Genomic DNA, 14,627 nt, shown 5'->3' with positions numbered 1-14,627 from the left:
AACAGCAAACCTGCTCTTACAGAAACAGGTCATAATATCAATCTTAAAGGAAATGCCTTCTAAATTCATCAGGTGACAGCACATGGCAGACATTCTTAGATGAAAATCTCCAAAGTCATTATGGAAAAGACAATTTTCTTTGTTAGTTATAGCGCCAATTTAATGCCACTAATGCTCTCCTATGCTACCAACTGTTTTGGTCTGGCTGCAAGGAAAGACAACCCACTTAGTCCTGAATAAAAGGTGGCAGTGGTGTGGCTGGAAATAGTGGAAAGAGCAAAGAAATTTCACTGTATATTAAGTCAGTTTATTACCTATCTTCTTGCTAATAACCTCATATAAAGCCTCAGCAGGAAATAATTTTGTCTCCAAGTGAATTTCATCTTACAGCAAGTTTATAATAAATGAAATTAGAATTTATTCTAAGCTGCTTGCTGAATTAACTGCAGAAGAGGCTGTAACAGGAATTAGATATGCAGATTCTACAATATTATATCACAATAATGTGTTGATATGTATGTACTATTATGCATATATAGTGCATACATGTGATGTGTGAGCTGCATTTCTATGGGTGTGCGTATTTTGTGGATATGTGTGATTTGTGTATGGTGTATATAGTGCTTGTGAGGTTTGGTATATTATATATATGTTACACGTAAGTCTGATATTTACATTGTATCTCTGATAAGTAATGTTCATGGCATATGGGCTTGTGATATATGTTCATCTGCATTACTGAATGCTTAGTAGATATATTTGTGTATATGTAGTATATGATTTTGTAGGCATATATTAATTAACCATTTGATATGTATGTGATGCATTTTCCACATTATGTATTGATGTAATATGTTTTTGTGAGATATATGTATATAAATGCAGTGTATATATACATTATGTTTGTTGTTTTTGCATATGCGTAGGGACTGTGTTATTTTATGTGTATTATGACTGTGCATGAGTATACATGCTGGGCCATTAAAAAAATAGCAAGACGGGGCTCGGAGAGATAGCACAACGATGTTTGCCTTGCAAGGAGCTGATCCAAGACCTAAGGTGGTTGGTTCGAATCCCAGTGTCCCATATGGTGTCCGTGCCTGCCAGGAACTATTTCTGAGCAGACAGCCAGGAGTAACCCCTGAGCACCACCGGGTGTGGCCCAAAAACCAAAAAAAAGAAAAAAAAATAGCAAGATGAACAAAATTATCGACAGACAATAAAAGTATTTTTAGCACAAATTGCAAATATTTTATATATTTTTGGTACTTTCGTAATTTTTAAGCCAAATTAGGATCTTTCATAGAATGGGATTCTACCATTCCCTAAATTAGTTCCTAAGAAAAAGCACTAGAAATCATGTATTAAAAAAGACTCTGCAAAGGCAAAATAGAGTACATAAGAGCAGAATATATCTATAAAATAAATTCAGAACTCTTAAATTGGAAAAAGAAAAATGTCAGTAGAAAAACAGACCTTTACAACTCCCTAAAAATAAAAAAAAAATCTCTTGAAAAGACAAAACCTGGAAGAATATTTTTGTTAGTTTTATCTTTTAGGATTTTTTGGGCCATGCCCAACAGTGTTCAGGGTTACTTCTGGCTCTCTCTGCTTCTGGCTGATTCACGGATTAAATGGGATGCTGAAGATCAAACCCAGGTCTCGCATCAAATGCAAATGCCCTATATACTGTACTCTCTCTGGCCTCTATAATCATATGCTTTGGGGCATAAATCACAACTGAGCTTTGAGCCTTCTGATTTTGAGCAAGTTAATTTGTGAATTTTACTTAATTGTTCTCATTTGAAACATGTCACTTCTTTTTCTACTCTTTTCTTTTCCTCCCAAGCAGTAATTCTCAAGGAGATTAATGTGTATCACAGTTGTGATTATATTGATGGTAATGATTATAAGAAAGATAAAATGAAATCCTCCTGAAATGATGAAATATCTTTATTCTAAATATTGCAGGCCTGTCAAAAATAACTCAGTAAATACCCCTCTCTTAAATCATTCTACAAAGCCTTCTTTTATTTCAAGAGTGTCTCTCTTATTATTCCAACAGTATATACAATAAAACATTTCTATGTGAATGAAAAAGAGCAAAGAGAGTAAAAAAGTTACCAAAATGAGAAAATAGATTTGGGGAGATCTAAGAATATTATGAATATTAAAAATAGGGCCTTTAAAATGTAACTCTGAATATGATCTTGTGGAAGGGTGAACACATTTATGTTGCCTACTAAATTGGCTTCTTGTATTCAATTGCAATTACTTGCATTTTGGTGGCCATATATATTATAACCATAAGATGAAAAAATATGTTAATGATAATTCTTTCTTAAGAAATTAAGATTTTTTTTTTAAGAAAGACAAATGGCTAAAAGGCACATAAAAAAATATTCCACATCACTAATCATCAGGAAGATGCAAATCAAAATAACAATGAGGTACCATCTCACACCAGGGAGATTGGCCACATCACAAAGAATGAGAATAAGCAGTGCTGGTGGGGATGTGAAGAGAAAGGAACTCTTATTCACTGCTGGTGGGTGTGCCATCTAGTGCAACCTTTATGGAAAGCGATATGGAGATTCCTCCAAAAGCTGGAAATTGAGCTCCCATATGATCCAGCTCCGAGGGATATACCCTAGGAACACAAAAGTATAATACAAAAATTCCTTCCTCACACCCATATTCATTGAAACACTGTTTACAATAGCCAGACTCTGGAAACAACCTAGATGCCCCCAATAGATGAATGACTAAAGAAACTGTGGTACATATATACAATGGAATATTATGCAGCTATCAGGAGATGAAGTCATGAAATTTTTTTATACATGGATGTATATGGAATCTATTATGCTGGGTGAAATAAGTCAGAGGGAGAGAGATAGACACAGAATAGTCTCACTCATCTGTGAGTTTTAAGAAAAATTAAAGACATTTTTGCAATAATTCTCAGAGACAAAAGAGAGGAGGGCTGGAAGGTATAGCTCACTCATGAAGCTTACAACAAAGAGTGAAGAATGCAATTAAGAGAAATAATTGCACTGAGAACCATCACAACAAAATGTGAAAGAATAAGGGAAGTAGAAAGCCTGTCTAGAGCACAGGCCGAGGATGATTGGGGAGGAGGGACACTTGGGGCAATGGTGATGAGATTTTTAAAAAAATACAAAAATCAAAAGAAAAGAAAACAATTTTTGAGAAAAAAAGAAATTAAGATCATTTCACATAAATATAAATTAGTCACATAACTTTAAATAAAGGGATACATGAAATGTGCACAGGAATAATCAATAGTTCTGTGTCCCACAGTCGTTGAGGAGCACATAATAACTAGCCAATGAGTGTGAGCAAAAGTTTTGGAAGACAAAAAATGAAAATAAAAATGAAGTAACTACTTGATAATGTGCAGAAGTAAAAGTGAAAGAATAAAGAGAAACCATGGGAATTTCTGAAAAAATATAAAAAGAGAAATGATAGGAAAGGGGAGGGAAGAAGAAGATAATGAGTAGAAGGGGAAGAGATAAAGAAGGAAAATTGAAATACAATTGAGAAAAGACTTAGAGTTTGGCATGAGAGTGAGAAACTGGGAAAAATGTTCATTATAGTGGTATTTTAAGAATAACCACATAATGTTAGGTAAATTCACTTGGATTTTTAATAGACTTTGTAGCAGGAGTTTATTTAAAATAGTTGAACAATTGTTGGCTATTTGCAAATCAACTGAATTATTTAAGAATTCTTGGAATTCTCCCTAAATGGTACTATGGCAGAAATTTCAGAACCTTATAATATGAATAATCTAAGCAATTAAGTGTCTATGCTGGGTTGGTCATTATATGTTGCCACTGGATACCTGAATTCCTTGTTTCTATGAAGATTAGAACCTGAAGTGAATAAATAACACTCACTTCAACCAGGTGTAGACATTCCAAGAAGCAATCCAATCGCATAAACACAAATGAAGACTGAAAATCCCATTCCCTGACTTTCTGGTTATCTTTGAAGTATAGATGGAGATTCTTCCTTCTATCCCAAAATACATGCTTGAAGTAGTTCAGCGTATTCACAACCACATGTAGTTTTTTCTGACTCTCTTCTATTTCACTGCTCAGGAGATCTTCTTGGCCAAGATAATTAGTTGCCTAGAAAGCAAAATGATTACTTCATATGAATCTGGCTGTGAGTGTGGGACATCTTTCTATCTTACCAAATCTATCACTGAATTTAAATAATACAAGGTAATAATCTTCCAGAAAGACAATGCAGTAAACAGATGACCCCAGTTCTTTAAATGGAGGGTGACCTGGATTCAAGTACTCCGTGATTGTCTCAGAGTTGAACAAGTGATCAGACAAAAGCAGGGACACATATTGAGATGTTTATTAATCAAACTGATCCAAATTATAAGGCATTTATTCTGTTTTAACTATTATCTTTCTAATGTTAAATAACTTAAATGCAATAATTTTTAAACCTTAACCTTCAGGAGTCTTAAATCTAGAGATCTGAAAATAATTTATTAGACATCCATATTTACCACTCTAGACATCATCTGAGGTCTTATTCAAAGTGAGAGCTGTTGCCAGCCATTCCTTCGAATATGCATGCATAAAAATATAATTAATCTTTTGTGATGTTAGCTTCTGTTTGATTTCTTTTGACTTTTCTGTCCTGATAGAAGAGGGTCAACAAACCTGGCTTCAAGTCCTGGATTAGTTACTTAATTAGCTTTTCTGAGTCTTAGCCAATCAATGATTATGATGGTGATGATAATGATGATGATGATAATTTAGATAGCGCCCTTAAATTCTCTAAAGGGTTCATCTAATAATGACAGTAGTTACTTAATTAGATTTTCCGAGTTTTATCCAATTAATAATAATGATGATAAGGATCATTATGATTTAGATAGCTCTTCTACCTTCCCTGAAAGGTTCATTTGGTAATGACTAAAATAAATATAACAACAGTAACTTGAACTCTGTAATGTGTTCTGTTTTATTACTAGTTATTCTTTAAATTTTTTTTATTATGTAAGCAGAATCATAGCTCTATAGAATGAAATGAATTCAATTTAGGGGGTGGAATGCACCAAAATCTTTCACTCTCCAGTTCTGTTTAAAGTCACTCCTTGAGGTATTGCCTAGTTTCCTGGTACTATTCAATACCTTGAAAGGCTGGGAGATGACTCAATGACAGAGGTTGCATGAGGCCACAGATTCAATCCCATCCAACATCAAAATATAAAATAAAAATGAGGAGGAGGAAGTAATAATAATGAGGATGGAAGAAGAATAAAGGAAGAGGAGGAAGAGGAGGGAGTAAGGAAGGAGAAAGGAGAAAGAAGAAAAGGAGAAAAAAGATGAAGATGATGAGGAGGAGGAGGAGGAAGAGTTGAAGTAATGAAACCCTTGAATGTCACTGGGTGTGGCCTAAACAAACCAAACCAAAAAAAAAAAAAAAAAAAGAAAGAAGTAATCACTTAACAAAAGCTCCTCCCCAACTTCCTGTTTCCTTAACCTCTTTTGGTATGTAAAACCACACCCTGAGGGTAGGTTTTGGATAATAAAGAAAAGTGCTGGCTTTGCAAAATCTCTGGCTTAGGAGCAGAGGCAGGAAGAGTTCCATAAAGAAAGTAGATGGCAGAGAAAAGCATGAAGAATAAAGTGATCTGACTGCAATAAATATCTTTTGGGGGGGGCCAGAACGATAGTACAGAGGTAAGGTGTTTGCCTTGCACGCGGCCAAAACAAGACTCACCACTGTTCGAATTCCGGCATCTCATATGTTTCCCTGAGCTTGCCGGAGCAACTTCTCAGTTTAGAGAAAGGAGTAACCCCTGAGTGCCACTGGGTGTGACCCAAAACCAAAAAATAAATCTTTTCTGAATGCTGTGTATTATTTCTCCACTACTACCCTGCTTCATCTGACCCTTTGGCTTGAGGGGTTAGAAACATGGTGCCTGGGGAAGTCTCACCCAACCTGTGGACTTCATATTTTTTTTATTTTCATTCTACAACTGATGTCTTGAACAGGGACCTGAGAAGACTGCAATGATGATGAGAGCCTTGACACTCTGGTGGCTAATCACAGTCTTCTTGAACTCGACTGAGAGTGCAGAGCCCATCACTAGAACATTGGTGCATTGGTACCTGTTCTGAACTTAGCAGAGGCCCCTTCACGCAGGACAAAAGCAGGCATTGAAGGAGAGAAAGATGAAGATTCTGAACAGCCTCCCAGCAACTGAGGCCCCGACCTTTCTTCTACCAAAGGTGCTCTGTGTGAAAACCTGGGCCCCTAACATTATGGAGGTCACTGATTGGGAAGAAGTCAAAAAGAAAAGCTCCATTGGAAGGGGACTGGCAAACAGGCAGATGAGCAGGTCCACCACCCAGATTTCGGCTGTGGAATGGAAGACTTTTCCAGACCTCAGCAGCCTAATACAAAATAAGATCTAGATTGAAAATAAAAACCAGCCAAATCTCAGTTGTGAGGAATAAAGGGAAGAAGGAGAAGGAGGAGGAGGAGGAAGAAGAAGAAGAGGAGGAGAATGAGGAGGAAGAGGAAGAGGAAGAAGAACAATTTGAGTAACTGCTTTCCTTTGAAACTCACAGGTATATAGAGAGCACAATGTACTATATTTTGGGGAGTGGGGACAGAGGGAGACAAACCAGTGATACTCAGGATTTACTCCTTGCCTTGTGCTAAGGAATTACCCCTGGAAGAATATGGGGACTTGTATGGGATTCCAGAAATGAACCTAGGTTGGTCTCATAAAAGGCAAGTACCTACCCATTGCATACACAGTCCTCTCACAATGAAATATTGACCCATATAGTTGTACTGGAGCTTCACAATCACTTAGTTTCACATTTGTAGGTCTCTTTTTCACCATTTTATAAAGGGGAATATGAAGCCAATAGCATGCATTGAATTTCCAGGCCCAAATAAGGGGCATAGTAAGGATTTAACACAGGAACTACTAATTTTAGAGGTGGCATTTGCATTTCTCTTCACTGCTGACTTAATACCAATATCATTTAAGGGAGCAAAATTCACCAACCCCATTTTCATATGACACCATGTCTTTTCTTTGACAGAGAGGAAGAGAGACTATATCATCTACTATTCCAGTAATACTGAAAGAATTTTGTGTTATTTTCTGTAAGAGTAACTTAATGCAAGTTTGAGTTACCTTTGTATTATAAATATTTTTGCACAGAAAAATACATTCTACTTTCTCCCATGGCTCGAAGCCAACCAACTACCTTCTGACCAAGATAAATTGGGGAAATCCTATGGTGGCCAACCTGTTGAATGAGGAGGTTGCAGATCTCCTGGAGTAGTACAGTTAGCCGCCCTGGTGCATGGTAGAACTTGCAAGTGGCCCAAATCAGACAGACTACATGAAGCAGAGGTCGCAGCCATGGCTTTACCTCTGGAAACTCCAGTCCTTCAATTGTTTCCAGGTGACGGTGGAGTGGCATTAAGTGAATGTAGATGTCCTGTGCCTCTGTCAAAGCTGAAAAGATTGAGAAATCATCACATTAACCTGCCTACATGTTTTACCCACTAAGTATCCCTAATAATTGGGAAGTGAAAATTTTGCAAATGACCAGTTAAAAAATTTATTTCCGAGCTGCAAGGACAAGGTACTTGTAAAAGCTTCTAGGATTCATGCTAGAATATTAGACATATTCTAGACATAATTATATAATGTTTTTACTTTAAATTTAGCAGTATTAATGACAATTAGAATAATGGTCAGAAGAATCTATATATATATCCCATTTCTATATTTTATTTTTTTCTGGATTTCCCAGTCCTAGATTAATGTTGTCTAAACAGAAGATACTTGACAAATACTGATAAATATTTGATAATTCATTTGCTGCTGGTATCTCCAACACAGTACACACATATGAGAGTTTGTAAGTTTTAGAGTCAGAATGATAATTTTTTGCAAATACCAGCCCAGACATCAACCAGCTGGATAACCTTGGACATACTTAACACTATTAAACTTAAAAAAAAATAGTCCAAACAGCAATTGAATTAAAAGGTTCTTGCAAAGACTAAAAGTAGCACAAGAAGAATCTTTTATGTCCAAAGCAAACATTACATCAATGTTATGATTATGATAAGTATTTCCTAATATTGTACTTCATCAAGTTCTTACCAAGGAGAAGCCACAAGTAATAAAGAAACAAAACAGACTAATCATGCAATTTTTGCTGATTTTCCAAACAGTAAAATCTTATGCCATTCCTTTGAGCACAAGTCAAGGAAAAAGAGAAACATTTAACTAGTCCTCTGAAGCAGAAAGCAGAAAAACATGAGCATCAGGTAACTCTGAGGCATTCTCAGAATGGTTGTGGAAGATTCCTAATTCTGCTGAAGCCATAGCAACCCAATGACACACTCCACACCTTCTAACAGAAATGACTGAGTTCTACATGTTAATCTTATCAGTCTGGCAAGCCACAAAATTTGTTTCAGATCTATAAATCCTTCTAACAATATAGATCTATGGATCTCAAAACTTCATAGTAGTATCAGACCCATTTTATCACAGGAAATTTTATGGGAAAGTTAGATAGACATCTACCAAGCTTAGTGAGACTGAACACAAAAGGATTAACTAGCACCAAACACAACCCAATCAATTTTTAGATACTGACTTTATTATCATCATGGAGAGATTTAACAATTATTTCCAATTGACCCATGCTGATCTAAGGTGTTTTTGTTTTGTTTTGTTTTGTTGTTTTTTGGGGCCACATCCAGTGATGCTCAGGGGTTACTCCTGGCTATGCACTCAGAAATCGTCCCGGCTTCGGGGACCATATGGGATGCCAGGGAATTGAATCATGGTCTTCCCTAGGCTAGCATGGGCAAGGCAGATGCCTTACACTTACGCCACTGCTCTGGCCCCTCTGATCTAAGTTTTGATGGTTACAAATGCGTTGTAACAAACACTATGAAGTAAATTTGTGCCAGCAAGGGGAAAAGCTAGGGTGATGGGTGGGAAATTGAGACATTGGTAAGGGTAAGGTCACACTGGTAATGGGACTGATGTTTGAATATAAAATTCCTGAAATGATTGTATTAGGAAGAAATTGGTAAATAATGGTATATAATAAATTTGATTATAAATATATATATAAAAGTTATAAAATACTATATATAAATATGTATAAAATAATATAAAATTTTAATTTAAAATTCTTTTATTTTTTTTGTTTTTGGGCCACACCCGGTGGTGCTCAGGGGTTACTCCTGGCTGTCTGCTCAGAAATAGCTCCTGGCAGGCATGGGGGACCATATGGGACACCAGGATTCGAACCAACCACCTTAGGTCCTGGATCGGCTGCTTGCAAGGCAAATGCTGCTGTGCTATCTCTCCCAGCCCAATTTAAAATTCTTTAATGTAACTTTATTATTATTATTTTATAACTGAAGAAATTAGGGTCCAAATATTGACCTGTTCTATTCAGCTGAATTATAAAATAATTACTTAATTTTTTGTTAAATCTCTAAATTAATGATAAATTATAATAATTTGTATTATAAATTATAATAAATTATCACATACAAGAATTTGTGAGAAGGGGCTGGAGTGATAGCACAGCAAGTAGGGCATTTGCCTTCCATGCATCCAACCGGGTTCAAATATAACTATATGTAAATATAAATATATCTCCCACAATAATCTTTACCAACAATATTGGTACCCCAGACACTTTTGGAGACACCTGACTTATTTTGAGTACAAATTAGGCATGGCAGTTGATTTCTCTGGGACCTAAAATTGCTTAACAAAGCAATAGATTAGAGCCTAAGAAGAAGAATTTAAAAAAAAAAATTAGAGCCTAAATTAGGCCTTGTTCTATGCCAAACTTCTCTGCTGATAAAATAGCTTCTGTGAAAAAAATTTAGAGCCCTGGAGAATCTTAACTTCTAGCTACTTAAGCAATTGTTCTATTATTGAGCACATTTCAGAAGCTATTCTGGAAATATTTTGAAACTTTTATATATTTAGCTAAGAGGAAACAAGGGATGAAACAATATGCTCCAGAGAAGGAGAGACAATAAAAGACTTTTTTTCATCAGAATAGATATATTTTGATCTTTTTATATATGGGGATTATTTTTTAAGAAAAAGTTACAATAGAAAAAATATTGGTATATTTTTAGTGCCAGGTATCTAACATAGATTTTGTGCAGGGAATGCATGGCATTTTACCAATAGTCAGATTGTCAGCCTTGTATATCCTTTTAGAATACATTCTGGAGACCAAAGCATTGTCAGTAAGTAGGGAGCTTGCCTTGCATCTAGCCAACTCCTGTTTGATTCCTAGTATCCCAGGTGGTCCCATGAACCCACCAGGAATGCTTCCTGAACATAGAGCTATGAGTGCTGCCTGAGCATAGTAGGTGTGGCCCTCCAAGTAAACAGTAAAATTTTAAAATCACATTCTAACCTTCATTACTAAAGAACTCTACAGAGGTTTGATAGAGAAAAAAACTGAAAGAATCAAAGTATACATATGGGGAAAGAGACAATACTAAAAAAATACCTTCATTTAATTATATGCTTTGATAGCTTTGCAATTTTGACAAATATTGATCATGTCAGCTGCCCAGATGTTCAGAAAATTGTACTTCCATAGGACAGTTGGAATAGAAAAATGCAAAGGGGAGCTACAAATGGAACAGACACCACAAGAAGCCAGTGGTGGAGTGACATAAATTCTAGAGAATGAGATTTAACAACATGTATTTGAACAGACCGGTCCAAAAATACTTTCATTTATATTTTCTCAGTTTCCCAGGGTAGTAGGCAGGAAGGGTATGCACAATGACCATGGTAGAAACTAAATCTGGGGCCAGAGAGATAGTATAGAGGTAAGGCATTTGCCTTTCATGCAGAAGGACAGTGGTTCGAATTCAGGCATCCCATATGGTCCCCGTGCCTGCCAGGGGCGATTTTCTGAGCATGGAGCCAGAAGTAACCCCTGTGCGCTGCCGGATGTGACCCAAAAACAAAACAAAACAAAACAAAACAAAAAAAGAAACTAAATCTGTAAAAGGAAGAGAATTTTCCAAAATCACAAAGCAACAGAAATACAAACAATGCAGGGTAGATGCTTCCTTGCTTCTGGATATTATATTCTTACCACCATGATAGATTATATTAGATTGGAGTATTAAAAAACAAACTTAAAACAGAACCTGAGCACAGTGGTAGGGCGTTTGCCTTGCACGCGGCTTATTCTGAATGAACTTGGTTTCAATTGTGGTGTTCCATTTGATCCCCTGAGCCAGGAATAACTCCTGAGCATTACAGGATGTGTCCCAATAAACGAAAAGCCAAACCGAACCAAGACAAAACAAAACAAATGCAGCTTAAGTATATAAGCACCAAATAAAAACCTGAGTCCAAGCCTGGAGTGAGCTCTGAGCATTTGTGGGAATTAATCCCTAAACAAACAAAAAATAAATAAATAAAAGTGGGAAAAAAGAAACAGCTGAATAAATATAAATAACTAAAATATTTCAGTCATTTATTAATGAAAATGTTAATATCACCTGCTACAACATCTCTGGTCATGCCTTGAAAGGCTGGGTAGTAGCTGCTTTGAAGCTTGTCCAAGAGGACAGCCATGCTCTTGACTTTTCGTGTTCTCAATTGATTATAAATACATTCCAGATTCTTAGACCTGGAAAAGGGTAAAGAAAGAAAAATGAAACATATTTTGATAACCACAGAGAGGAGACTTACTTTAAGGTGCTTCCACAGAGGCTTTACTCTAGCCCTGAGAATCAGGGCATCTATTCCCAGAAAAGTTGAGAGCAATTTTCTTAGTCAGGAACATAGGTTCAAAGGAGCAACTTCAGGAGATAACATCAGGGAATACTGCTGTGACCATCTGCTTGCTGAAAAGCTTGGCAGCTGGAAGTCATTAGCTCTTGTAACAAGGTTTGGGGAGGGTAAAAGAAGTGTCAGAGAAGAGATATCTTATAGGTCAGAAAACAGGCAGGAGGATGAAGCATTGAGGCACAAATAGGGCTGGAGTCCTACAAAACAAGTCTAGTCATGTGACATGGATATCCCATTACAGGTAAAGCTAGAGACAACTGCATCAAACATCTGTTTATTCATTAAAGGAGTGCAGTGTTAACAGGAGTAAAGAAATAGGGGTCAAAAAAGGAGACTAACAATACCACAATATGGTGTCCCCCCCTCCCAAACTGATCCCTGAGCACAAAGCCAGGCATAAGGCTAAGCACCACCTAGTGTGTGTGATTCAGCCAAAATAAATGAAAAGAAAGAGGTTGTATGAGCAGAAACAGAAAACAATAATTAGGACTTCATGGAACTCTGGGGTATAGTAGATTGCTTCTAGCTAGGTAATGGCAGGGAACTCAGAGAGAAAATCTTCCATAATCATTTTTCTCTAGATTCTCAAAAATGTCTGAGTAATAGCTTTGACTATGTAAGGGTAAGTCTTGGGCAAGCCAAGTATAATGGTAAAAATAATAGTAAATTAATTTTCCATCTATTTAAAAAAATAACTTCAAAGAAATGTCAGAATATAAACTAACTCTCAGCCAAGAAATGAATGTAATATATTGAACTTTGAGAGTATGTGCTATTCCCAGAAAAACTGTTCCTTTGGGTCAATACCCAAAGGATGTTCAGTTGTGTTCCTTAAAAGTGATCAAAAAATCTGGAGCTTTGAATTCTGTGGTTGTCTGCACCAGATGTTTCTTTGTAAGACACTTACTCCCAAAAGTTTGATCACATGCCTACCTGCTTTTCCAGAATTCCAATTCTACCTTTGGGGTTGGGTTCTTGCCTTTCAGCAGTAGCTGTGAAGACTCTCTCTCAAGTACAACCTGAATTTGGTGACTCCATTGGATCACTGCAGACTCAATGGCATAAATGACAGTATTATCTGTAGAATCCAACCTAAGAAAGGGAATAATGTACCTCTGAATGTCCCTAGAAACAAGATCTTATAAACTTTTGTTTTATAATAGACAAATGAGTAGACAATGAAGACTACAGACTCTTTCCAGACAAGATTCATGTATCATATTTCTTCATATATATTCATTACATACAAAACAATATCTATATGTAAAACTACATTTAACAGTTATTCACAAACTTATTCAATATACATAAAGTTACAGTATTATAATAAATAAACTGCATTCAAGTTTTTTAATCCTATTAAGTCTGTCAATGCAGAAGTACATTGTTCGGAAGAACACATATGACAAGTTCCGAATGAACTCTCAACTTCATAGAGGGGAATATCATTTTAATTTTTTTAAATTTTAGGTTAAATTCATATCATAGCCAAGATATGAATACAACCCAGACACTCACTTACAGATGAATGGATCAAAAGTTGTGATATAAATATACAATGGAATACTATGCAACTCTAAGAGAAAAAAAAGCATAAAATGCACTGCAACATAATTGGAACTAGACGCAATGCTGAGTGAAGTCAGAAGTAGAGTGATAGATACAGAATTATCTCCTTTATATGAATGGCTTAAAAATATACAGGAAGGTAGTTACAAAGGTCTAAAGGCAACATAACCAGAATTGACACACAAGTTGAGTTGCTGAGGAGTGTTAAGAGGGAGGACTGTAGAGGTCCTTGGGAGAGTGAGGTAAAAACACTGGTTGTACTGTTGAAATTATGTGCATGATAAATAATTATTAACAGTATTGTAAACCAATTCACTCCAATTCATAAAAACTAAAATACATACATTTTAGGCAGCATACTTTTCATAACTCTGTTAATGATATGGTCTCATGCATACAATGTTCCAACAACTCAAACTCTCTTCCTTCCACCATGTCTCAAGGGTCCCCTCCATTTAATACCCTGTGCTTCTACTCCAAACAAGCTGATAAATTCAGTTTTACAAACCAGTTTGTCTTTATATTAACCACATCTACATCCTTGTAATTTCCTCAATTTAGTCTTAATTCTTACCTCTGCAGCAAAAGAATACAGTCTATTCTTTTCTTTAAAAATGAAATAGCACAGTGTATTTGTATTGCACACATTTGTATTGCACACAGCCAACCCATGTTTGATCCCCAGCATCCCACATGATCCCCCAAGCCCCGCCAGGAATGACCGAGTGCAGTCAGGAGTAACCCTGAGCACTGCTTGGTGTGGCTCAAAACAAACAACAAAATAAATAATAAAACTAGAAATACCTGGAAATAATAAAAATTCACAATTATTGATTGTCTTTTTTTACAGTTTTAACTGGAAACTGTCCATTTTAAGAACTCAGGGTACAAATGATAAAAAAAATCTCTTTCACATTTTCATGCCAGCAGCCTACCTTACTTAATTTAATTAATTTCATATTTTCTAAAAGGTATTATGCACAATTGATTATGAAAGATATTGATGGTATCAGTTACTCATCTCCATGAAATATTATCTAATCCTTGAGAAATTTGTTTTAACAAAAAATTTCAACAATGATTATAAATATATACATATACTGGATATAATATGTAAAAATATAAAAGGATCTAGGAAAGGAATAATTTGAATTTTTAT

The 14,627-nt window shown here is 35.9% G+C and overlaps 1 protein-coding gene across 1 annotated transcript in view; it reads right to left on the bottom strand.

Moving 5' to 3' along the window:
- The window catches only part of DNAH9 (dynein axonemal heavy chain 9), a 704,007-nt gene that overhangs the window by 679,602 nt on the left and 9,778 nt on the right, over positions 1-14,627 (bottom strand). Inside the window, exons 3-6 of the mRNA XM_049776731.1 lie at positions 12,833-12,991; positions 11,608-11,738; positions 7,326-7,537; positions 3,924-4,157 (exon numbers count right to left, since the gene is read on the bottom strand). Of these exons, the coding sequence (XP_049632688.1) occupies positions 3,924-4,157; positions 7,326-7,537; positions 11,608-11,738; positions 12,833-12,991 (736 nt within the window). The remainder of the gene's footprint in view (positions 1-3,923; positions 4,158-7,325; positions 7,538-11,607; positions 11,739-12,832; positions 12,992-14,627) is intronic.

The sequence above is a fragment of the Suncus etruscus genome, chromosome 7 (assembly GCF_024139225.1).
Source record: "Suncus etruscus isolate mSunEtr1 chromosome 7, mSunEtr1.pri.cur, whole genome shotgun sequence".
NCBI lineage: Eukaryota > Metazoa > Chordata > Mammalia > Eulipotyphla > Soricidae > Suncus > Suncus etruscus.
Note: the sequence above shows the minus strand (reverse complement) of the source record. Positions and strands in the feature narration are given on the sequence as shown.